At 42.0% G+C, this 26,266-nt stretch overlaps 1 protein-coding gene across 2 annotated transcripts in view; it reads left to right on the top strand.

The window, feature by feature from the left end:
* The window catches only part of TMTC1 (transmembrane O-mannosyltransferase targeting cadherins 1), a 147,723-nt gene that overhangs the window by 12,514 nt on the left and 108,943 nt on the right, over positions 1-26,266 (top strand). For both annotated transcript variants that reach the window (XM_075116359.1, XM_075116349.1), the window contains exons 2-5: positions 754-931; positions 2,642-2,715; positions 3,933-4,109; positions 6,115-6,321. In XM_075116359.1, coding sequence (XP_074972460.1) covers positions 754-931; positions 2,642-2,715; positions 3,933-4,109; positions 6,115-6,321 — 636 coding nt within the window. The remainder of the gene's footprint in view (positions 1-753; positions 932-2,641; positions 2,716-3,932; positions 4,110-6,114; positions 6,322-26,266) is intronic.

Raw genomic sequence — 26,266 nt, 5'->3', positions numbered from 1 at the left:
CAAGTTGGCTGTAAAAAACAGTGACCAGAAAAATGTGTTAATACATGCTGTAAAACAAATGTCATAACAGCTTGTTATATTTGGCTTTTATGATCGACACAAATAATGAATCCTAATTGTCTCATTGAGTCTTGGGTGATGTTAGCTAACTTATTTTAACATCAGTGTCCTTATAAAGATGATGCTAACTATTAAACCAGCTTCTGAGTGTAGTCCTGATATCGGTAAAGCTAAATAAATACTTAACCTTCAGTATGTGAAAATACTTTGAAAGTTACATGGGAATAAATGTGCCTGTAACACCAAGAAGATGCTCCAGTGCCTTACCGAGTCCCTGTCTTCGCTGTTCCCAAGTGAAAGCATCTACTCCATAGTAGAAAATAACTACCCATACTGTAAAGCTGCTACGTGGCTGAGGCAACCGCAGAAGGTGCCAACAGGGGAAAAGGACAAGTGCTATGCTTCTGATCTTGGATGGTGTTATTTGCTGCTAAGGAAGCACAGACATTGTCTCACTGCAGTAAACTGTACTGGGAAGGCACAAGCCTCTCCCAACTTGGTGTCAAGAAGGTTGCCAAATTCAACCGTGTATTTTAGAAATTGGGGAAGAGTGATTTTCTCTAATTAGTTTAATATCACTTACACTAGAAGACTGCAAAGCAGGCAAAAAGCATTGTTTAGAGTATTTGAAAGATGTCCTGCTATTAGAAGACCTCTCCAGTCTGGTAATGGTTCTGATTTGTTTCCTTACAGGTTAAACATCTTGCTGGCTGGTATGAACCCCTTCTATTTCCATGCAGTGAATGTAATTTTACACTGTCTAGTGACTCTTGTGCTGATGTACACTTGTGACAAAGCTGTGTTCAAGGACTGTCGACTTGCTTTTGTCACGGCGCTGTTCTTTGCTGTGCATCCCATTCACACCGAGGCTGTAAGTATGTGACACACACAAAAAAAATGGTGACACAGAAGCTAAAAATAAATGCATACTTTAAAATTATTTTTTTTTAAAGAAGCCTCTGAGTCATACAGAATATGGTACTTGTGATTTTTGCTGTGGAGGAACAAAGGTGGGAATATACTATATTTGAAATAATTTGCAGAAGTCATTAAGAAAAAAGTGTATTCGTACTTGCCATCTTCTTGCTCCGGCACTAAATTCTAATTGGCGGTCCTAATCAGTGATGCCGGGGATAAATGAACAGTCATTCAGCTGATGAAAATGTCGAGTCTTCTGAAACCAAAGACCTTGGTGAGGCTGCTCTGTCCTGCTGGGACATTGTTGCATGCCTTCAGTCATCTCCTATAGTCATCAGTTTAAGGGAGAAAAAATGAAGGGAGCATTAGTATGCATTCTGAGCGATCTCCTTCAGACAGAGGTGATACGACCCATGGATTATTTGGTATTGATTTCAGTTAAAAGCTAGGAGCATCATCTTCAGAAAAAACTTGTAGCTTAATAAATGTAATGGTAAGTTTACAGAGCAACAGTTCATATTGGATGTTTTGGTGTTCGTTATAAGGAAACATTTAAAGACATAGTTATGCTAAAATTGCAGTCTGTTAGCGTGGGGAGGTGCTTTTGTAGATAAAATGAGTCTTGCTGTCTTCGAGAAGGAAATGCAATGTCTAGCTATCCATACTTAAAAAAAAGAAATGCACTCGTTAGCTGAGATGCCACTGACATCACACGCTCTCGTTACGAGCCTTTGTAACTGAGCGAGGGAAACGGCTGCCATGGCTGAGAACTTTTGAGGAGAGATTACCTTAATAACAAAAAGCCACGAGCTTTACAGTTACTCCCTGTGCTGTCTCGTGTGAACTAATCAGCTAGGCTCCTTTTGATAATACAGCTTTATAGTATAAGGGAGGTTTTAGAAGAGGCACTCTTTGAATTTATTTTTGTCTGGGTCAGAACTTAAAAAGGTTAAAATAAATGCCAGAGTGCTGAATATAGCTTAATTATGTAATCTCAAAAGAGGAGAAATTTCAAAGGGCCTTTTATTTGCTCTATGGGCAATTTTTAGATCTTTATGAAATGGAATGTTGAAATAGTTAGTAAAAAGAGTGTTTGTACATTCTTCTTCAGTATTCCCTTTCTTATAAAAAGATTTAGATAATTAATATGTCGAAGAAACTCTCATAAACTCAGATTATTCAGAAAGAGAATAAATTACATACCCCTCTGTCACTTTTTGGTGATTAAGTTCGTTCAAATATTAATTATTAACTCATTCCTATATAAGAAGTCTTCTCTGAAGAGTTGCTATTTTATTAGTCTTTTTCTTTAACAAATCTCAGTTCTGGGAGTTGGATGCGTTTCTTATTTAAGCCTTATTATACAAATTAAAACAGATCCCTGAAATTGGCATTTCTTTATGCAACTGATTAATATTTTAATCAAAAAGAATGACTTAACTGTTGACTTACTCATTTGTTTTGCCAAGTGAGAAATGCAGCAGACAAAACTGAGCATATTCTACACTAACCAAGTAACATTTCACTAAATTGAGGGAGGATAACACTGAAAGATAAAAAGCTTAAAATAGTAGCAGTGAGCATGGATCGTTGAAACAGTCACTGAATCTACATGCCTGTTTACATACATGCTTTTACACCTGTGTGTCTCTTTGCCTTTTAGGTAACAGGGATAGTAGGCAGAGCGGATGTCCTAGCCTGTCTACTCTTTCTGTTGGCTTTTCTCTCCTATAATAGGTATGGATCCTTGCTATCGGTTGTGATAATACAATGAGATGCTCTAGTCTGAGGAGGAGGCAAATGGGAAACCTGTCAGGTTTCGGTGGTTGTTGGCAGAGGTACTTCCCCCAGCACTGCTGTGTGGAAGTGCCCTGGCCCCTGCTTTCAGCCGTGGTGCCAAATAAGTGACGCTTATAACAACAAATAAGCATAAAAAGAGAAGTCAACACTTCAGGTCCCCTCTTCCATTGACATTACAGCTGACCATACACCAGAGGAGGGTTTGTAGAGTTAAAAATGAAAATAAAATGTTTTCAACTGAAGGCAAACTGTCTGTAGGTAGAGTTGAAGAATGGACGGGTGCATGCCTGCCTTTGAAATATATGCTGTGACTGTGGAACTCTGAAATATCTGGTCTGGGAGAGTTAAGGATTGTATCTAGACCATTAGTTATCCTTTTCAGATGAAAACTTGGCACTGTTTGGTGGTCTGTGTCCTAAAACTGTGACTGAACAAGTGTAGATAAAGAAATAGCTTTACCAGGGTGGGGTTTCTGCCCCTTTTGCTTTGTGATTTCATTTAGGAATAGCACTGTGTCGTCACAGCCACATGGAAATAACTGCTCCTACCCTTCTTGGGCTGTTTGCTACAAATCCGTAGCGCTGTTTTCATCAGAAGATTTCAAAGCTGTAAAACTGGTAGTGACCCCACAGGAGTAGGCTTGTTTGATTTTTGGTTCTTTCTTACCTTCTTCCCTCTCATACAGGCTTGCTTCCCAGCCTGTTAATGATTAGGACGCGTCTTTGGCTCAGGGGAGCGTGGGTGGGATGGAGGAATTCTTGCTTGCGTAGTGCATTTTGTCACATAGGGAGAATTAAGCATGTGTGTTCTAGATGACAGAAAGCAGGTGTTTTTCTGCCCTTTTTGTCTTTGTACTTACTCTGTCTTCCTCTGACTGTTTCAAGTCCACTTTATCTTTCTGCTTGTCTTTTTTCCCTCCTCTGCTCAAATTCTTGGTGTGCCTCTCAGTATTTGTGTTTTCCCTTCCTGCCCTGTGTCTAAACCTTTCCTCGTTTATCAGTGAACAGTGTAGATTGTTTATGTCACTTATTACCAGCATCTTAAGAAACTTAGTTTCTTAAGTGTCTCAGGAAAAGTCTTATCAGTATTCGTGTGAATGTAGTAAACGTGAAAATAACAGAAGTTAAAGTATTTATGTTAAATCTATTTTTCAGGAGCGTGGATCAGCTTTATGTTGGGGAACATTTCCCTCCCACTGCCTCCCCATTCTTTTTGCTGCTTAGTTTATTCCTTGGGACGTGTGCAATGCTGGTGAAAGAAACTGGAGTCACTGTGTTTGGGGTGTGCTTGGTTTATGACTTCTTTTCCCTCTCCTGCAATGGACTCAAACTGTAAGTAACTTGTTATGCTCACTGTGCTTTTCAAGTGTTGCCACCTGTGTGCGCAAAATATATATTATTATATACAGCACTGTGGGAGATGGACTTGCCCCACTGAATTAGGTGGCACACATCTTGACAAATTTGGAGGGCATGAAGGCTTCATTCTGTGGTGGCTTTTTTTTTTGTGTAGGTTTTTTTTTTTTCTTGTGAATTTGTTGCTGCCTGATAACTTTTGCTGGGTAGATAGATCAGATGTGAAGAACTGGTCTCTAAAATGCTCATTTCACTCTGGCAAGACTAACATTTATTTTTTCTGTGGGAGTTCTGACTTGAAGCATCAGCATCTTAAAACTTCTCTGAATTAACTCCTTCCATTCACAACGTCTGCTTTGATTATTCAGTCACAATGTCATGGTTGTAGAAATATCATATCATATTTAGTAGTAAAATCAGGTTTGTTCCATTCTGTCCTTACAGAATGAAAAAAGAGGGAAAATATCCAGCCAGTTCTGGAATGATAGGAAAAATTAGCAGCTCTCAGCAGTCACTGGAGAAAAATGAGATTTTTATCCCTCACCCACTTAGTGTTACAAATAACTATGCTATTCTGTATCTGCATTAAAAGTCAGAAGTCTTTTATTTGATAGAAGCTGTTTTTTGTCCATTTCTCTCCCAAACCATACCTGATGCAGATGTATCGATGAGTGAATGTAAGAGCTTACGGCCACCAAGAATGGGGGGTTTCGCTCCTGCCATCGCTTCTTGTGTCCCCGCCGGTGCTGCCCCACAGGCTCTGGAGCCTCTCATATCCCTGCACGAGCTAGTGTATCTAGGTTATAAAGAAGGACACTGAATTCATAGTTCTGCAGTAGTGAATTAAGTCAGCTCCCAGAAGGGCTTGTGGAGTGTCAGAGCTGGCACAATGCAGTAAATGCAGGGAGGAGAAGAGGGACTCTCCTTTTTCAGGAGCATCCTGGCTTCCCTCCCACTTCAGCCCTTCCGCTAGGTCCTAACGTGGGATGGACTATGTTTCAGGCCCACCTGCCCTCCCTCTGGCCCTTCTAGCAGTAATAGCAATCAGAGGGCAGGTAGTATGATGGAGCAGCAGAGGGTTTTCTCCTATTTTGACTGGATAGTAATTCATAATGGTGTAACTGGTGGGCAAGTAGCCAGCGAGGAGTTTTCTGGGAGCTGACAGCTGGCATGCTTTTTAACACTTGCATTTACAGTTTGCCAGGCGTGGTCCAGGAGCTGCCTGGCTGAAGGTAACACACATTAATGAATCGGCCAAAAATCCGTGCCTTCCTACCTTCCCCCTCCCCTCAATCTTCCACTTCCCATAGGTTCACATTACGATGGCCTCTTCAGGTTATTTCTTTGCTCCAGTGGCATCCAGTTGCCCAGATGTGGAAGTTATTTAGCTTGCAGGAATGAAGCTCTGTAGCCCAGATGTGCTGCATTTTCGTATTTGCTCTGGTTGCATGTATTGTGCACTTCTCTGTCTGTTTGTAGTGCTCATGATTTTATGACTGTATTTGACTATTGTAGGAGGCAGCAGAAAACCAGCAGCCTTCTACACGCTGCTGAAACTCATTCCCCCCTGCTCCTTCCTCCAAACTGTACAGATTTGTTTTCTGTTTAAATGAGGCAGAACACCAATTATTTCCTGCAGCAAAAAATTAGGAATGGCACCATGTTCTTCCTCCCAGTGCTTCCAATCTTACCAGAGGTCCAGAGAACATCTTGCTACGGGAATGCTCATCTTCTGTTGCTGTCGGGTCTCTTCTCCTAGCTCTAGTTAGGAGCTAATAAATCCTACCCTCCCGGCACACAAAGACTTTGTATTTTGGATTAAATAAAGTGTAGTCTGTTGTAGTTAGATACCATGCTGTGCTGTATTCATAATGTTTGACCTTTTGATAAGTAAACGTGAAAAATAAAAATCCTTAAATCCTTTTCTTTCCCCTTTCTCCTCTTTCCCCCCCTCCCTCCTTTTCTGTGCATGCATAATCAGGAGAAATGGGGGGATCCACCAGAGACTTGCCCGGCAGCCCATGGCTTCTCCCTCCGCCTCGCTGCAGATCCCTCCGTCTGGCCGGGAGAATGGGAAGCATCGCTTTGCTCACCGGGGCACCTGGAGCTCCTGCCACCCGGCATCACCCGAGGAACAGCGGAGCGGTGGCCTTTCTGTGCCCAGCAAAGCCATATGGGCCATTCGGAGGTACTGCTGGCTACCTGCCGCTCAGCTGTGGTTTTGTTTGCAGCTGATCCTACCTTAAAATGTCAAGTCATTCGCTTCGTTTTAGCCATTTTTATCCTGAAACATGTTGTAATTTTTCTTGTGCTACTGGAGAGGGAAAAGAGGAGAAGGTGGAAGGAGGGTTAAGGGAAGAAGGAGGGAATTGAAAAGTGCATTTCTTCTGCTTGGGGAAGAAAGTATATGAGGACTCTCCATGTCCTGAGACTTTCTATCCTAATATGATATTGGTAGGCAATGCTCTCTTTCCTAGCTTGTCCATGGAGAAAGCCAAAACTGTAATGCTAGTTTGAATGTGAAGAGGGGGAATATGTGCATGTATACAATAATGCCTGAAGAGAGGTGAGTGCAGTGTGAGCAGCGTATTAAGTGATATTGCTGTGTATCTATATATACACATTTGTAGGTATAAGTTCTGCACGTGGATATACATACATGTAGGGGGGTGTGTGTATGTATGTTTATGCGTATATGTGAAAGTAGAGGTGATGCTCACTTCTGCTTTATGCCTAAGAATGTGCCTATAACAGTGAGAGCTGTGCTCAGGCAGTAACAGAAGGATTTTCGCTGGTTGCATCCAGCATTCTCGTCACGCTCCTTGTGCACCTCACTGGGGAAGAAGGGGCTCCCCTGTAACTCGGGGCTATGCTCTGGCACAGGACCAGCGCTTGCTGCCATTATTCCTGTGGAATAGCACCGAGTTAGTGTGTGTAAGGGGGTGTGACTCAGCAGCTGCCCCATGAATCTGTGCCAGAGTGTGGGGTTTTTCTCGTTTAACCTTGATCTTCGTAGAGTCTCCCTGGTAGCCCTTGCCCAGCTTGCCCTGTGTTGCTGACTTTTGGTTGGTTGCTACAAAACACTCACAGTATGATTTAATTTGGAGACATGTAATAATGAATTGTCCCACCCTACATATTCCTTGGAGAAAGTGTTGTGTTCCTTAAATAGAGCAGGAATTACCTGCTGTAGTTCTCTGATCATTTAACAGTTGGCAGCTGAATGAGCCCCATGCACCACTCCTGAAACCTAGGAAAGGGAGTGTTTCATTCCCCCTATAACACCCCTCATTGGGTGTTATATATTACATATTGCTGTTTGGTTGTTGTTGCTGGGGTATTTTTTGTGTTTTTTGTTTTTTGGTGGTGTGTTTTAATTAAAATAATCATCTGGCTGCATCAGTATTGATGGCAAATAGGTGTTATATGAGATCTGTAACCTCAAAACACAGAGTCTGTTTCCTCTACGTGAACTTTAAATTGTTCAGCCTATTTGATAGCTTCTGCCCTGCAGGTGTTTTGCCTGGTTGGTCTGACTTGGGGGTGGTTGGGTTTTTGGTTTTGTTTTTAACAAGGAACGGAGTGGGTTTGATCATGTTGTCTCTTTTGTTTGGGAATCTGTGACACAAAAACAGTAAGGAAGTTGGGGCTTTTTGGAGTGGCTAAGTGCTAGCTGCTCCAGCATGGGGACTCTTCCGGCCAACAGCTTCTAAAGTTGTTTGTTTCAGTTGATTACTACTTCTGTATCCCCAAGTGAGTAGCACAGTTAGGAAGCATGGGTGACCCTGGTTCCTCTGTTATGCCAGGCCAGAATGGGCTGTCCACAAGCCTTGTTAAACATCTTGCCTGTAAAGTTTAGGACCTCATGGGGAGTCGTAACCTGAGCATGGCACTGGTGCGGCTGCTATTCCCGATTTTTGATCCCTCCACATTTCTCTCAATGCTTTTCTTCTCTTTGGTACATGGATTTGTTTCTATTTTCCCTGACATATTGTATGGTGGAGGGTATCAATATAAAAAACGTTCTTGTCTTGCTCCATCTTGTTCCTTGTTTCTTTTACCCCTGTTTGTTTCTTCCTACTGCTCCTTTCCCCGCTCCTTTGCTTTTTACTTTTTCCAGATGCCCTCCCTCTGCCCCTGCTTTTGGGAGTGTCCCTTTCTTACACCAAGGGGAAAGCCTTTGGTTTTCCAGCATCTTCAGGAGAGTCTGCAGAAGTTGTGTTGGAGAGACTGTGCATGTGGGATGGCTTCAGAAGGAAATGATCTATGCTGCCAGTTGGCATTTGCTTTTCAGCAGCTGCTTCTTCAAGTATTATAAAGGATTTCTGCACATGGCAAACCATTGCTGGTTTCTTTTTAAAAGGGGGCTCTCACCGTGTAAGCTGCTCAGCTTCTATTTTCAAGTGTCTGACTGTGTACACACACTTGCAACAACCTGTTGTGTGATGGTTCACTGTGGGATGCCCGAAGTAGAGCTGGCTTGGTCCTGGTGGCTGAGATGGGAGCATGCTGCTGCACATATGTGTGAGAGCTGTGCCCGAGAGCCCTGGGAGAAAGCCTGGGGTGGGTTAATGGATGCTGCTTTGAAAGAAACTTCCCTAAAACACTGTTGGCAATCTTTGCTAGTTTTACCCTTGCTCTGGATTCCTGTTTCCTCTGAAGGCAGGATGAGGCGGAATAACTTCTTGTTGCATGGAATGACAGCCTCATAAAGCCTGGGCAATTTGACCAGTGCCTGCTCGTCCAATGTCAACGTTTGCTAATCACTATAAAAAATAAATGTGCCGCTACAGCATTTGTAATTTCAAGAGATCCTCTCAATTCTCAACCACATGGACTGTGCTTGCAGTAGTGTGGAACAGCAAGATTAAACAAATTGCAGCTCAAAATGATGCCCATGTCACACGGAGGTCTGTGGAACACTACCTGATAGTATGACTGCAGTCTTCTCCTTACTTCCATTTGCTGACTCTTCTCACAGGACAGATTAAAGTAGTTGAAATAGTTTCTGTACACAGTCTTTCCTTAGTGCTATTGGCATATTACAAGACGTGAAGTAGGAAGCTCTCAACTCAATTGCTCCATTAAAATACAATTTTTTTTAAAACAAAAAAGTAAATCCTTGCTGTAGATGAAAAAAGATAGAAGGAAAAAATTTGAAGTTTCTGTCAAATATACAAAATAAATTACACAATTTTTCCTCAGTAATCGATGTTTCTCTGACTTTTGTAGGTCTCTTCCATGGCAAAAGGGAGGGGAAAAGGTTTTTAAATATTTCAGAAACTCCAAAGTTGGAGGGCAGGTTGGGCATAGTGAAGTAGCTTCAGGTACCTTATTTAGTGCACCAGGCTGCTGGTTCTAAGGTCTTCATTAGAATAAAATAGTTGTGCATGGTTTAATCTGTACTTTCAAGTACTTGTAATGTGATCAATTAGGTTTCTCTTTAATAATAATTTATTATGTATCTTGCTACTACAGCTAACTGAAAAAGGCAGGAAAATGTAGTGGAGGGGTTAAAGGACTCCGTCTAATTAGCAGTAACTGGAGCTAGTTATGTAAAGTCTTGGTGCAGAGAGATTTCTGTTCTTTATTGTAATTTGCTCTTATCTCCATCTATCCAGTGAATGTGTGGGTTGCAGTCCTGGGTGCCTTCAGGAGTAAGGAATGAGTTAGCCTGGATGAAATCGTAGGTTTTATCACCACAATTTATTGCAATTTTGGAGGATGCTGGCATATACTACTGAAACAAGGTAGCTAGGGTCTCTTACGAGTTTGATCCATCTCCCTGAGTTTTAAGACCTGAAAGAGGCTCAGGACCATATGTGCCCTCCTGTATGACACAAATGGAGAGGGGCGGACAGGAACTTTCATACCAGGCTTGTACTTCTGTTTGGAATAAGGCCAGAGCTTCAGTGCTTTCACTATGACGGTGCAGTATACATCTATGTGTCCTAGTAAAAAGCAGTATTAGTGCTCACACCTCATTGCTCAACACAGCGATACTCTTAGATCCGTGAATATATTTACCAAAGATGATACATGTAAAACAACAAGTTGTCACAGTCCCTTGTGCAAGCTGTGTCCGTAGTTAGCGTCACTAATTTTTTTTCTTGATTTGTTGAACCCACTGAAAACTGAGATCTATTTTTTGACTTTTTTTTTTATTCCAAGGCTATGTATGAGTCATACACGCCTCACACTCAGCATTGCTAAATGCTGCCCAGCCCATGGACACCCTCATACCACCTAATCACCCTGATGGCGTTGAGCTTTGTAAAGATCCTGTAGCGGACTCACAGTCTAAGCTTGACAAACAAGACGCCTCAATTGCTTGCATGCTCTTGAAACTGAAATTTCTGTTTCTCTTTGGTGACCTAGAATCGGATTTTTATTGCATCTGCGGGTGATGATTTAGCTGGTAAGACTCTTTCCTTAGAATGGACAATAGACTGACGTTTAATGCTGCCATATTCAAGGTACACAAATCGCTGCATTAGATTCTTGTTTTTGGAGGTTTTTGAGTGTTTTTTTTGTTTGTGTTAGTCTTTAATTTTTTGCCAAGTGACAGAATGAGAGAAGAAGCAGGTGTACTTGGAGCTGTACCCAACAGCATCACTTTAAATCTGTGTACATGCAAAAGAGTGAGGGAGCTCACGATCTGTTAGTATTGTGGGATCCAGGCAGAAAATCCCATTGATCCAAAATTCAATGAAAACCTTAAGGCTATAGCAGTCGTAAATGTGATCTGATGACTAAACCAGCAGCAATGTTGTTTCCTTTTGCAGTAGTAGGGGAAAGAAAATGGAAACGCCTTGCAGAATGTGGTGCATTCCAGGGATGGCTGTACTGGCCCTAAGATTGATATACTATGAGGAAAAGTATGTTGAGGTCATAACATATCTTCTCTGAGTCCCCGCGCAGCATGCACGGTCAGTGTTTGAGCTGAAACAGATGCTGTTCTCCAACGTGAAGGAAGAGCAGAGGGAGAGGGGAGGAAAAGCATCAGCACACATGATGTGCGTCTACGTAGTAATTGCTTGGTGTTGATTTGGCTTTTCCTCACTGGGTGCTTCTATTTCCAATTCTTGTGTAGCAATGATTTTTTTTTTAAACTGATTTGACAGTGTAGCATATTTCTGCTTTAACATGAAATTCCTCTTCAAAAACCAGAAGTCTCAGCTGTGTTTTTAATGCTTCCCCTTGTCACACGGTATAATGCTACTTCCTAGATTCATAACTGATTTAGGCAGAATAGTGTGACTGGTCTCCCAGATATGGGATTTCATGTGTGCAAACTTCACCTTTTCTTGAATTTGTTAGAGGGAGATTTATAGGAAGGTGTGCCTCAGAACATGGAACTGCTTGCGTAATAAAAGTGTTATAACACTTTGTGTTAGATTTGGTACAAATTCCTTAAACTTACTGAAGTTGTTTGTTGCACTTGCACACCCTGAAGTCAATGGTGGTTGTGTTCATACACAAAGCACAATGGTAAATCGCACTGCACGCCTCTGAGAAAACACTAAGGTAACTGTTACCAATCTATTATTTTGGCTGGGGGCAAACATACAACAAAAGAAAAACCTGGATACTTATCGCTGGCCTGAAAGGTCATTGCGGTGCAACAGCAAAATAGCGAGGAAGGGATATAGGGCTTTGCAAATAGCACAGCAATAGTTAGTGGAGAAATTGCAGGACAGTGGCCTGGTTTGGGATTCAGCCTGTGGTGAAAAAGGTCTGGGAGTCTAGCAGACAAAATGTTTTCTTCTCTAGGAAAGCAAAATGAGTAACCTGCAGCATTAAGCAGTGGAGCCAGCCTAGGCTTTTCCTTTCCTTCGTCTGTTTTAAGATTAAGATAAGTGTCAGTGTTATCCTGGTAACTGTGTGATGCTTCTTCTATGGTGCTGGAAGCTTTTCTTAATTGTAGCAGGTTTGCTAAGGTTCTGCCATTCTTGCTTTTTAGTAAGCTTAAGCTAAGAATGAAGTTTGGCCCCCTTTGGGGAGGTGTATTGCAGAGGTGGATTTGGCCTGTGGTTTACTCTTCTCTGAACTCAGTTCTTTAGACCATTTTTCTATTGTGAGTCTGAGCAATAGCTCCAGCCACTGCTGTGCCTGTGTCCTGTCTTTAGGAAATGTTCGCTGGCAATAATATATGAATCTTCTCCTTCACCTGCAGTCAGTGATGGTATTTATTTTAATATTCAGATGGTACCTGGGTCCACCAGAAGAATGCTACTCTAGAAACACGTGAGAGGTGGGTGCCCCTATCCTTAAAACCTTGGATTCAGCCAAGGATTTACGCACTCTGACCTGTGACTGTCTTCCAGAGAACCCTTGTAGTAATCTTGGGAAAATAATTATATCTCTCTCTTCCCATGCTCTGCTGGAAGATGAGGCACAGCAATGCATGCTTCTTTCCCACCTCCGTTTGAGCAATGTGGTGGCTTTTTAAGACTCCCCCCGCAAAAAGCCAAAGACTGTCTCTGTTACACATGCTTGTGGCATTATGTGTCTTAATCTTTGAAATCTAAGTAACAGAACTCATTGCTTGCTAACTAAAGTTTATTTAAAAACAGCACCGCTTTAGTATGGTGATGACTAATGGTGCATGCACACACAAAAAGACATGTTTAGACATCATTAGGCTGCAAAATTATGCACTTACCAGGTAAGAAAGGCCTGATTTAATTTTGGCCCTGTTGTGTGTTTATATTATGACAGTCTTTAATTACACTATCACATACCATTTTTTCTGCATGATCCCTGCTCTATTCATTGCCCAGAACGGATGGTGCTCACTTAATGAGCAACTATTCAATATTTTGTTTCTTCCTTGTCCAGAGCATGGCCCCATGCCCTATTTACTTCGTGTTATTCAAGTCCTGCTCTGAGACAGATTAACAACTTCTTGATAATTTCTCTGTGTACAAACTACCAAGAGCTGGTATTTCCTCACAGTTTGTTGCTTCAGTCAGTAATCTTTTAAAGTACTTTTAGCATAGTTTCTGGATGTGTAATTTCCTTGCTTTTCAAAACAAGTAAAGTGAACAGCCAGAAATTTTGCAGTGGGGAGCCGTGTGGGTGTGAACAGTTGGATTTAAACCTTTGGATCCAGTGCATCAACGTCTGCCACTTGAGCAAGCAGTGCTAGTGCCAGCTGGTGCTGGTCGCAGCAGTAAATTGTGCTCTGTAGGAGTCAGTATTAAGAGGTGGGGGACTTTTCCTCTTAGATATTTTCTGACACAGAAGGCACAATGACATGATGTTCCCTTCCAGACTCAGAAAGGAATAAACCCTGGCATGTGCAGCTTCATGTGGCAGCCCCTTCCTTCCTCTCTCCCCAGTTTGTTGTCCTGCCTCGTCTACTCCAGCCTGCACTCATCTCTTCCCTTGCTTGCTTCTCCATAGTAATTTAATTGCTTCCAATCTTCGCTCCTCAGGCTTTGCCTTTTGGCTCTTGTTGCTTTCCTCAAAAGCTACTGTGATAAACTCCCTTTCCCAGGGTCCTGCCTATAGGCCTAGCCCCAAAGTCCTTGCCCAGCCAATTCAACCGCCCCCACCTATGTCCTTGTACTGTGTATAGCATCCTCCATGTGCTCCCCACTCCTGTCTTTCAGGTTCCATCTCCTGCTGTGGGAGCTTTGCCTAGCTAGGGGCCAAGGAACCTCTGGGGTTTTCCAGCTATCAGCATTCTGTGTCTCTTTGCTTATCTCCTCCTCCCTGCTCAATGGGTTTCCGCTCCCTCGGCTGCAAAGCCCAGTTTCTTTTTGACCCCTTTTCTCCAGCTTTAGGGGTTTGGCTCTTCTCCACCCTGTACCTAACTTGGGAGTTTTGCCTGTGCTTATTGGCTGAGTTTGAGGAGGAGGGAGCATGGAGAGCCAGGCAAAAGCCAGGAGCCTGCTCTGCTCTGGTGCTTGGTGTGGCGCAGAGCCACAGTCGCTTGCGCTTTTGGCTTATTTGTGTATGGAAGAGCAGGCACTTGTGCACGCACTTGTTTGGATAGAAGAGGCTTAGTTTTAAGTTTGACTTCCTTCATTGGATCATTTTAGCTGCTTTTCTGGATAGTGTGGGTTTTTTTGTCTTGCAGTACAGAAAAACATATCTCTCTCTCTCTTTTTAAATCCTTCTGAAAAGAAAGTAGAAAGTAAATAATATTCCCTGGACTATTAATATGTGACAGTATCAAGAGGCCCTGTTTATTTCAGTAAGCAGCAGATAAACTGAAGTAGTTTGGCTTCAAGCACATTAAATGTCGGAAGAAAGCGGCGAGGTTGAGTCTGATGTTATATTTCTTAGTGGACGATGACTTAACATGTTTTAGCGTTTGGTGCTCTTTTTTGGGGGGGGGGGGCGGGGGGGAACGGGGGATGAGACTTTTTAGTCTTCTAAAGAACCTTTAGACTTTCATTTTGTCCGTAAAAATCCATTTTTGTGCATTCCTAAGTGGAACCTATGCCTGGGACAAAGAACCACACTGCGCCAAACAGAATCAGGAGGAAAAGTTAACGGCTGGTTTTGTTTTGGGTTTTTTTCCCCATCTTCTGAAAGACCTTGATTGCTAATTCATTCATGTGCAGAGGGAGCAGGGTTTTTTCTCTCATTAATAGGAGTTGCATTTAAGCCCTGTAGTTGCAGTCACTTCATTGTACGGTCTGCCTCTTCTGTTCCCTGTGTCGCTAATTGGAAATCCCCAGTCTGTAGGTGCAGTCTGTGTGTCCCAGAGCTGACTCACAGGAGACTCTGTTCATTCCCTTTACTTCACAGGACTGCCTTTCTATTCACAGTTCATGGCAGTCTCATTAAACCAGCGTTTGAAATAGCAGCGTGCCCGTGTTCATTGGCTTTCTCTGAAAGCCCTGTAAACCAGTGTCAAGGAATTAAAAGTTGCTGAGAAACAGAAAAACCTTAATGGCTTGCCAGGTCATTTTCCTTGCAGTAAATCTCGGTTAGTTTGACACAGAATGGTATTTTAGTCACCTAGGAAATAAAAAAAACCCCAAACAAAGAAAAAACAAAACAACCAAAAACTGAAAACAAAACACATCACGGCACCTGAAGATAGATGATACTCAGATTATTGTAGGTATTTCCCCAGAGTTAATCTAATTGAACAGTTTCTCTCTTATATCTTTGACTTCCAGGCACATTTTTGGACATTCAGTGGAAACTTGCAGGCTGTTCTCAAGAGTGAAGGACTCAGCTGTAACTACCTACCTCATTAATGACTGATGCTTTCTGAGCTGGTCCTTGTCTCCTCTGTGAACTGGTAATCACAGCATGTATTAAGCGAAGGACAGCTGACTCTCAGGACTAAGTTATGTGGCTTTAGGTTTTCACAGGCTGATACAAGTAATCATTTGCTCAAAACCATGAGGATGCTGATCTCATCAAATATGACTTCAGGTGGTTGGTTCCATTTCTGTGATGAGTGTTACTTCCTTTTTTTTTAATGTGAAGTAGCTGTTGAGATTTAATATTTGGTTTAAAAAACCAAACCAGGAGTTAGACTCTGATCCTTAGAATATTCTATGATTCTGTTAGCATGTCTAATGCTTCTCCTATCCTCCCTGTATGCTTTCCAAGATTAATAGATCCTTCCCTGATTAGAAACTTAATCTTCAACTTAATCTAAAGAAGAAGAGTAGTAAATCCACCTTCACATTTCTAATTCAGTTATCCCAATATTCTTTTCCAACTAGTGCATTAAAGCTTAATCCTTTACTTGGCTTGGAAATGCTGGAACGCACATTTCTCTCTCAACTGCAGAGCTTTGAAATGCAGATTTTTTTGTTGCTATTCTTTTAAGCAATTTCCAGAATGTGAATGTCCAGGAAGCTGCAGTGCAGAAGGGAGTCTTGTAAATGCATTCCACATTCCCAAACATCCGTGCTGAAATTCAGATACTGGCCAAACTGAGCCCTGAAAGACAAGGTTTGCACTTGGGCTGTTGAAACGCTGCTATTGTGTTTGCTTTCCAAGTGTGACAGGACTCGCAGCATCTGGCGATGTTACGCTTTGCCTTATGAATTCTCGCTACCCGCCACACCTGATCATGGAGTGGCTTAAAACAAAAATGTTCCACTGAAATATGTTGTGGTTGTGTTACTTTATTTCTTTTTTTTTAGTTTCCTTTCTCAAAGTTAGGTTTGGTTGTCCTAAGAAAGTATCATTCTTTTGCCTTGTGGGTAATGCAGTTTTTCCCTCTGTTTAAAGCTTTTGTAGGCAGCATGTTTGCTGTAGGTCTTCTCTTCAGGCTGGGGGCTGAAAGTCTGCTCAAACCTCTCCATTTGTGACCTATGAATCCCTTGTTTTTGCAAATCAGATGTAGAATAAGGCATTATTAAGCATGAAGTTTGTATTTTGAAACTAACTATGGTTGCACTTCGGTTGTACTAGTACGAAAAAATATGGAATTAAATACAGTTTCTTTTAATTTGTGAAAGATGCCAACAACCTTGCTGGGTCTTCGTTTCAGAAGAGGAAAATTAGAAGGAAAAACTGTCTCTTATCTGTTTTGATGGAGGCAAGGACTTTATTGATTATTCACAATAAAATTCAGGGAAAAGAGTAATTATCAGTCGGGGGGAGGGGGAGGGAACATTACCTTTATTTCCCTCCCATCAAATGCAGTTTTATCTGATCATACAACACCGTTACACGTACTGTTCTTGCCAGACCATGTTAGGAATTTCTGTGGAGACAAAGCTGCTGTAAAATGATGGCCTTGGGTTCTCTTGCAATAGTTTGACATTGCTTGATTTAATTGCATTTACCATAATCTCTGCCTAATCTCATGACAGCAGTTTGTATCACTGCTGTGCCTGTGAGTTATCCGTAAATGTTTAAAGAGAGAGGTTTCTTTTGTATTTTGATCATAAGCTCGATTCATTTGTTGTTGTTCTTCTCCCTCTTCTGCCCGGTGCTAATTATGTAATGCATTTATTTCAGAAGATGAATTGCTTAGAGTACAAATGTTTTTGGTACAAGCATCAGGAGTTTTCATCTCTAGAAGGCTGTCACCTGGTCTGTGATTTAAATGGCTGCTAATGCCAGTCTTTCTAATCTATCCGTTACAGATCAGCATTCCTCTGCTGATCTTGGCTGATGTACTGTGGATACAGCATCATGACCCTGCTTATGATCCTGAATGATATCTCCATCGTAAAATTATTCAGTGTGGAAAACCAAATCCAAATTCCTTCATTCCTTGCCTGTATAAACTTTTGGAGATGACAGATGACTGTCCACCCAGAAGGCATTTGTTCATGCATTTGGTCTAGTGCTATACAGTGAAGATATAGGAATTTTTAAACTATATTTCTTCAGGAAAAAACAAAAACTTCTCTTACTTTATATTAGGATTTGTCTACTGAACTTGTATCAGTATATTCCACATAATAGAAGAATATGTGGGAACACTGTATCAAACTAGCGGTCCACCTAGCTCTAGTGTCTGTTTTCTGGCTGGTCATTATTAGATGCTTACAGAGAAGAAAACAATGGGAATGGGGCCAGTACAGGGTTGTCTTTCCTCACCATGCATGCTGAACAGTGCCAGTGCTACTCAGTGATTTAGAGCCTATGGATCTGGATGCTTTATCTGAGGTGCTGTGTTTAAGACTCTTCATGGACCTGTCTGCTGTGGAGTTGCCTTTTTATAACCCTTCTCTCCTCCAACTTTTAGGACACCTTGTTGCAATGAGTTCTGTGATTTAATTACACACCGTATGAAGAAATCTTTCCCTTTGCTTGAAAACTGATAATTTCATTGGGAGCCCTTTGACTTTGTGTGGTAAGAAGTAGAAAGTAATTTGTCTGGTTCACTTCCCCAAGCCCTTCATAACGTTATAGTATCTTTATAGGTACTCCCTTTCCAGGGCAGAGAGCCCTGTTCTGTTGAATATCTCTTAATGCGAAAGCCATTCTGTGTGTCTGATGAGCCTTATTACCCTTTCCTTTACCTTTTTGATCTCTATTAGATCTTTTGAAGACTGGGCAGAGGAAGGGAAGATCTTGGATTAACATGCCGTTTTCCAGATGCAGGGACACCTTGGATTTTTATTCAGAGTATTATTGCTTGTTGTTTCTGCTCCATTTCTTTCTAAATGTGCTGGGTGCTTATGCTATTCACAAGCCGCATTTTCAGTGCTGATTTGTGGCATCACCCTTTTTTTCTTTATTATTTATTCTTTTGTTCTGACTGCAGTCAGTGTAGGTAATTGAAATGTACAGTAAAAACCTGAATGGAAAATCTGAGTATCTTTTATTACTGTGTTTTGAATTCTCTGCACTGGCTTTGGCTGAAGAGCATCCTGCAACTGCCTGGTCTGTTCCCCATTACAGGGGAAAGGCTGGAGCAAGACACTGAACTAAACTAAGATGGGCCTGGCTGATTTCAGAGCCAGAGATGACACCATCAAACTCTGTAGCTGCTGTTTCTGGGCCTCAGTTACCTCAGTATGGGTTTGCAATATATCTTCCCTTTCTTAACTGCTATTTAGGGATGAATAACTCAAAGTAACCTGGCTTGGGTAAAGCTTGTGGGCTTCCTCAGATACCCACTAATGAGACTGAGTCCCTCTCATTGCTTTTTCTTGGCTTCAGCAGTTTTCTCCTCTGCAGTGCAGTCACAGTGCAAAGGGGCTGCAGCTGCTATCTTAGGTGCGTGGGACCAGTGCTGTGCATGTCCTCGCTGTCCGAGTGTCTGTGCTCTGTCAGCTGGGGGAAGCGTTACCCCTCTAAATCAAAGGGCAGAAAGTCTGAGTGTTTGGCTGAATTCACGAACAAAATCTGACATAAAGCAAAGACTTAATCCAGGATTTCCCAAGTCTTAAGGAGATTTACCTCTGCAAGTGTCTTCCAATTTTTGCCAGTAAATTGACAACTTCTCTCTTAAAATTAGCTGGAAAGATAGTCCCCTATCCCCTTCCCTACAGGCCAAAAGCTTCAGCATTTTTTGGCTTTAAGTACAAAGATGTAGACAGTGCAAGCCATGATAGCTGCTGTCCCAGGGTTTTCATGTCACTACTTGTTGCATTATTTACTTTGGTCTGATTTGGTCTTTTGTCTCCATCAAAAGCGCCTTTCAATGTGAATTAATTAAGGGAACTGTATTTTCTTCTTTCAGTTGCCTTTAAAGAGAAACGCTCCCAGATGGCATTACGGAAGGAGGGAGGTGGTTTTTTTCTCGGTAGAAGCCATGCTTTTGTCATAGACCAAAGGCTTTCTGTGCCTTCCCATTACACTTTGGAAGTCTACCGTTTTGATGGATTGAAGGTGCTTTCTCCTGAGAGTTTGGAAATGCCAGAATCGAATGAGACCCCCTTGGTGTCATCCCAGCCCAAATGAACAGCTTTCCAATAATGAAGATTACTTTAATATTGCAGCTCTGCAGAGCACTCAGTTAATTATGAGGTGTGAATAAGTAATACATTTCACAGTGCCTTGGCAGTTTTCTGAGTTCGCTGATCCGTAAACAAGATTATTCCCTAATAGTCCTTCATCTTTGTCATTATTACACGAGGATGTTCAACTTTGAATTCAAACTTCAAAGATTATCATTTTTATTTTAGTCATGGCTAGTCTTTTGAGAGTGTTTCCAGGATTAACTATTTCAAAATTGCTTAGTTATGTGGGGAGGAGAGAATCTTTTGCGGTGCCTGCTGGGCCATTTTTGTAAAGACCACACTGTAGAAGCTCTCCACTGGGGAATGCGAATTAGACCCACTTTTCTTTCTATCTTTTCAAAGTCCCTGATGCCGTCAAGCAGCTGGTGTTTTGGGGGGAAGTGGCTTCATCAAGGTACGTGAAGGTTTTTACAGCTCTTTCAGCTGCTGCCAACCCAGGAACGAGGGACTAAATTTGGTACGTGAATGCCCGCTGTCCAGCCTGGCTCTGTCCCTGTGCTCAGACGGTTTGTATGGGATGGAAATGACACAGGCTATTGGCGCAAAACTGTCAGGCAGTTTGCCATCTCTTGGGGTTGTGTAGAGCTACAACTCCTCAAAGACATTTTACCATTACTAGGAGTGTCACTGCAGATTCTTAAGGTCGAGAGGGACCATTTATGATCATCTAATCTGAGCTGGAGCATGGCGCAAGAGACAGAGCTTCATCTAAGAATTACTGCATGAAGCCTGCGTTTCTCTGAGCTGTGTCGCACATCTGTCAGCAGCCCTGACTTTAAAGACTTGAAGTGATGGAGTATTTGAAATATCCTTAGGTGGATGGTTGCAGTGGTATGCTATTCTCGCTGTTAAAAATGTGTGCCTATTTCTAGTCTGATTTATCTAATTTCAGCTCCCAAGCACTGCATCTCATTATGTCTTTTTCCGCTAGATTAAACAGGGCTCTCCTAGCTGAAAGTTTTGCAGTCTCTGATAGTTGTTTTATCATTCTTCCAGGCTGACTGAAAGGCTGGGCTTCCTCAGGGTATGTCTACCCAGTAGTTGCTGTTGAGAGGCAGTTTATGTACTTGAATCTGAACAAGTCTCAGGTTAGATAGCTTGGGTCCTGCTAATAATATGTCTGCAATGACATGAAGATCAGAATAGGTGAAGCAAGCTTTCTAAGCATTTGCCAATTTTTAAAAATTTTTTTTTTCCTGTAGATGTCATGCTAAACTGTTTCAAAACTGTAAAATACAGGTAATTTTTTCAGTGCAAAATTTACATACTGTGAAAGGCAGTATTTTGCTGAGTAAAACCAAGTAGATTAGAGTAAAATTAGACTATCTTTGGTAATAAATCCCTATGGGGCAAGAATGCGATCTTCCCATGTGTGTGTTGTGTTTCTAGCGCAACAGTGTTTCAACCTTAATTGGAAAATTAGTCATATGAAGAGGTGCACTTGATACTGCACCTGCACACACAGATGACATTTGGATGGTATGCTGATCTTGATCTTATGAGCATTGCCACGCATTGACGAACGCAAATGCTCTAAGTCTGGAGCTGACATTTTTGTCTGGAAGGACCACAAGTGAACATGTGGTCTTCAAAACGGTGTGCTGAGCCCTTGTTCACAGTAGTAAAGTAGGAGAAAAGGGGATGGAGGAAACTTGAATACATCATCCTTTTTAACACAAGATTGTACCTCACAATATAGTCCCTAGCAGTTTTTATTGAATCTAGTTTTGGAAACAAGAAAAGATATCGATCGATATCTTTATTTCACACTCAGTATGTTGTATAGTTGGGAAGTATAATTTCAGAGGGGAAAAATGCTTTCTGCTGAATTGCTAGCAGCCTTATGTAGAGTGCATAGGAAGCTGTCAGGAAAGCAGGGGGTGTCAGGTGTTGACCTATGCTGATGATGCTTCATTTGTGAGATTTAGCCAGATTAAAGCACAAAGTAATACGATTAATTCAGCTCCAGGTTCAGTGTTTAAGAATACATAATACAGAACATCAGCATCGTTCCTTTATACCAGCTGAGACTGTGACCCAGCTGGCAGACTACTCTGTGGGTACCATTATCTTTTACATAACAAGTTTCATATTCTCACATTTCATTTTTTTTAAGCATCTGTCATTACCTCTTCAGAAACCCCTTACAAATTAGAGGTGCATCTTGCATAAGTGAAGAGCAATTATTGTTCCATTACTAAGTAATAAAGTGCACACTTGCATGGAAAGAACAATGACTCCGAATATGATAAAGTTCAGCAAGACTCCCAAGATAATTTCTAGAAGTGCCTTCTACCTTCAAGGCTTATATTTTAATAGGTGTCAGGTCGTATGTCCAATATCTTCTTTAAAAAAACTATTAAGGAAGAAAGCACATATATGAGAGTTTGAAAAAGGGAGCTGTTTCCATATGAAAATGAAGGGTGATGTTTTGCATCATCATAAAAGATGCCTCTCTGCCATGGCCCAGAGTTTGAGGTTGAGGAGTTTGATTTAGTGTGGTGGTTCAGTGTGCCGTTGGCCCCTTGGTAGTTCTGCCAGGACACAGAGGAGGCTTCTGGGGAGGCAGGAGTCATGGGAATTCAGTATGGTGTGGTCATCCCCCAAGTTATGTTTAAAGAAGACTTCAGTTTTCAACTGGATAAAGTTGCAGGGCTCTTGAGTGAGTCCAGATGGTGCTCCCAGGGCCTGCTTTTGAGATGTGGGAGTCCCGGTGCAATCACTTGAAGTGGTAATGCTCTCTGCCAGTTAGGACTTGCCTTCTCTCAGGCTCCCAAATATTGAGGTACTTGGGCAGGAAATTACTTTGAACGTTTAGAGTCCTCATATTTAATGCTTTTTTGAGTGGAGCTTAGTGTGATGATCACGACCTGTTAATCCCTCTAGCAGAGTCCCCCAGTAACTGGGACACATAATCATGATGATTACTGGGTCATTGCAACCGAACAGCTGGTGTCGATTGCTGTAGCTCTGTTTGTCTTCAGTACAGCTGAGGTTTCTACATCTCTGGTATCCTCATGACAAGACTCAGGCTCCTGCAAGCTTAGTAAATGGGATGGCTAACAGTGCAGTGGCTTCTTAAAGTAATCTTCCTTCTGTCAAAGGAACATTAGATGGTAAGGGACTACTTGGCTCATCAGACGTCGTCCTCTGTTATCACACGCTGCCAGTTATCTAATCCCTTTCGCAGACTGGCTCAGCACTGCCTTGTGTCCAGTTGGATTGTCTCCATGGGTCCCCTTGGAAGGCTGCTCCACGGACTGACAAGTTTGCTTGGAAAGCTTTCCTTTCCCAGCCTAAATGCCTCGATGGCCAATTTATGTCCACTTAATCCTGTTGTTGGTGCATCTCTATTGTCTTCCTTCCTGTGCCTGCGTGTTAATGTGAGGGAACATAAAACTAAAGAGACTGTCAAGTGAGGTGCAAAACTGGTGTTAAAGTGTGAGAATCCTGCAGCAACTCTTTATTTCATAAGTGTCCCTGGGGAGGGCGCACAGAGGATCACAATGGGTTGTTACTAAATAATGTAATAACCTTACTGGCGTTGTCTAGGCAAACTTTCTGTAGTGTCCGCAGCCGAGGCTCTCTAGAGAAGTTGCCTTTGCTTTTGCCAGGGGGAGGGGTAAGTTTGGAGTGCTTGTTTTTATTTTTATTTATTTCCTTTGGTCAAGTGCCACGAAAATCTCAGCAGCTTCAGAAACTTATGCTTTTCATTCTGACTCACAGCCATTTTGAGAAAGCACAGAACAAAAAACATCAGCAACTGCAAATGTGTGCGATAAAAAACATACCACCAGTATCCCCACTGAATATGTTTAAGGTCCCTTTATAGGTGAATGAAGCAGTACAGAACTTCCTGTTGCACCTTGGCAACTGGCAAACAGGGAAAATGAAGTTGAATTATTTTGGATAGTGGCTTGTGCTTATGCCCTGTTGTACACTAGTACAAAACAAGTCTAAGTGAGGTGAGAACTGAAACTTAAACTGGACCTAAAACTTACATATCAACACTTCCCTGTCATGTTAGTCAAGAAACTTGCTTCTTTTTGCTTGCTTCTGGGGTCCCAGGGCACCAGTTCTTATTATATCAGGCCTTTTGGAGACCTCAGCTTCCTTTTCGTGAGCGTGTTGGCTAGGCTTCCTTTGCCACACTGTTAGGGTGCTTCTTGTGTCAGAGACTGAATGATTGTGTGAAAATGATGTAGCCTGAAATCAAAGATAATATGAATCATAGTTTAAGAAAAGCATTATTGTCTTTCCTTTCCCGGTAGCGTACTTCCCAGAGGGACGTCTGTCTTTTTCGCTGTCTTTGCCATGGGTGTCCATCCATGAAGTCCTGTAGAAAGAGTGCCTTTTACTGAGGAGGAGTGACTTGCTCCTTTTTGATTATACCGTCTAAAAGGGCTGCTGGATCTCTAGGGGAAAGGTGTGCACTGCTATAACCTCTGCCTATTTTGGAAGGTGTGTAGGCATGGTCATCCCCATGCCTAGCACAACCCCAGGGCTGACTGACCTTTCTTCAGCCACTAGGTGAAGTTAGGGGCTTTCCTTCATTATAGCTGGCCTCTGGGGACACGTGAGACAATACTGTAGCTGCTGTTGGATGGGTTGTAGTTCAGGTAGCTGCTGTGGGAGGGAAGTCCTCTATGGGCTCAGTTGTTCTGTCTGTCAGCTGTTCAGAGGAATGGCTCTCCAGCTCTGCACTAAGAAGCACCCATCACTCAGCAATGATACCGGCTCTGTTTTAGCTAAAGGAAAAAAAGCTGAAGAGGAAATAAGTTGGGGCTGCATGTATTAGTGGACTGAAGTGTTTCTGGTTCAGAGGAGACAAAATAAACTTTCTGCATGAGCTTGGATGTGTGGCGCTTTGATCCCTCACCATCCTCTGACGGTAGCGTGAGGTGAAGGCATTTGACACCTTTCAGTATTGGCGTCAGGAAGAGACTGAGGCTTCTTAACACCTCCAAGAAGTTGGGTAACTTTAATTTCCTGAGAGCAGAGGAAGGAATGTTGTCCTTCCCTTTCCCTGGCAGGCTTTGGGAGGTGAATTCCTTTGTTTTGGAAACAAGTTTGATCTGAAAACATTCTTCTCCATAACGAAAATAGACTGTGTGGTACAGACTCTAGCCCTGATGTGAAGGCTGAATTGTGACGAGGTGCCTTTGATGTCAGGCAGCAGATGGCTCCATGCATGGATGCCATGATATCTCCTCTGAGTAGCAGCCATGATATCAGTTAAGTACTGGGGTCCAAAGAGCTGAAAATGGATGAGCATGGGGGATTTCAGATTTCCTTTTTAGTCTTCTGTTTTTCTGGTTCAGTCAAATCTTTTCTATGGAGCTATTTACATCAAGAAACAAAGCCTGAACAGCTCTGCTCCTCTGTTTCCTCTGCTTTCCTCCTCCCTCCTGTGCTGTCCTACGTCTGGGTGGCTCAAATGGAGAGGATCTCTGCTCAGGATGTGTGCCGGCCCTTCGGATAGAGATCTGCCACAGTATGTGGTGAATTGCAACACCCCCTGACCTGCTGCCTTTGGGAAAGCATCGCCTTTTTGCTGCTGAACTCGCAGCTTTTCAGGTTGTTTCTTCTGCCTGCAAAACTACAGATCAGTTACTGCTGCCTGAGACACTGATTTTTGTTGTTATTTTTAAGGGAAGGGAAATAACAATTACAAAACCAGCAAACGATGTCTGATGTGAGTGAGCCCCCTTTATTTTACTTTCTATCCCTGCCATGTTGGTAAGGATATATTAATAGCTTTCCTAACCTTAGTTCACTTTGATGGAATGGTGTTTATGTATTATAAAGTAATAAATGTGCTCTATTCAGTAGAAATTAAATTGTCGCTTTAGTTCTACTTTTCTTTTGTCCACAAACGCATTAAGCAAAGGGATGTATGTTTATGGATTAGGTACCGATGTAGGAAAGTGTTCCCAGAAGACAGTAAGAAATTAATACATACAGACCATGTTGCAAATTGCACTTAAATAGCTATTGCCTTAATTTTCCCACACTTGAGTGGGAAGTCATGCTGCAGAGAGAAATAATGACCATGGGATAAATCTTGAAAGAAGTACAGATGAGGTGTCTGTATAATGAGATACAATAATTAGCAAATGCTTTGTTTCAGATGGTGCATTCGGATGTGGCAATTGTGTGGGTGTGGTGAGAAAGAGGAGGGCCTGGATTAAGAAAATTTGCTCTTAAATCTCCGTTTTCAATCTCAACCACCTAATATTACATAGTAGAAGCATAGTCTAGTAAAAGCACTGCCAAGAGAGAAAATGCTGGGTTTTTACTCTTTCTCCCACATCTCTCTGCCCTCCCAGTATCACCTCTCTGCCATCTTCTGCAGCATGTTTTCTTTGGGATGGTTGGCCTGTTATCAATTTTTTTTTTTTACGGTGGTGTTTGACTTGCTGTGAAACAAAAGATCCAGACTCAGCCCCTTCTTGCTGTGTGAATTTTAATTAATGCTTTTGCAAAGTGTGTTAAGATCATTGGATAGCCGTGTGGTTTTGGCAGTGGTTCAGTCTCCTGGAGGAAAAGTATACACCTTGGAGTCTAGGGAAAAAAAAAAAATCTAACAGGTTTTCAGGGTTAGAAATAGGTAAAAAAAAGTTAGTGGGGTTACAAAATTTCTTTTCCTTGATTCCTGTAATCTGAAGCTCTAATATCATAACAGCATATTTTTTTATTAAATGGGGTGTCTTTCCTCCTGGCGTT

Source organism: Phalacrocorax aristotelis, chromosome 1 (assembly GCF_949628215.1).
Source record: "Phalacrocorax aristotelis chromosome 1, bGulAri2.1, whole genome shotgun sequence".
Lineage (NCBI taxonomy): Eukaryota > Metazoa > Chordata > Aves > Suliformes > Phalacrocoracidae > Phalacrocorax > Phalacrocorax aristotelis.
The sequence above is the reverse complement of the archived record's forward strand: the minus strand, read 5'-3'. Positions and strand labels throughout refer to the sequence as shown.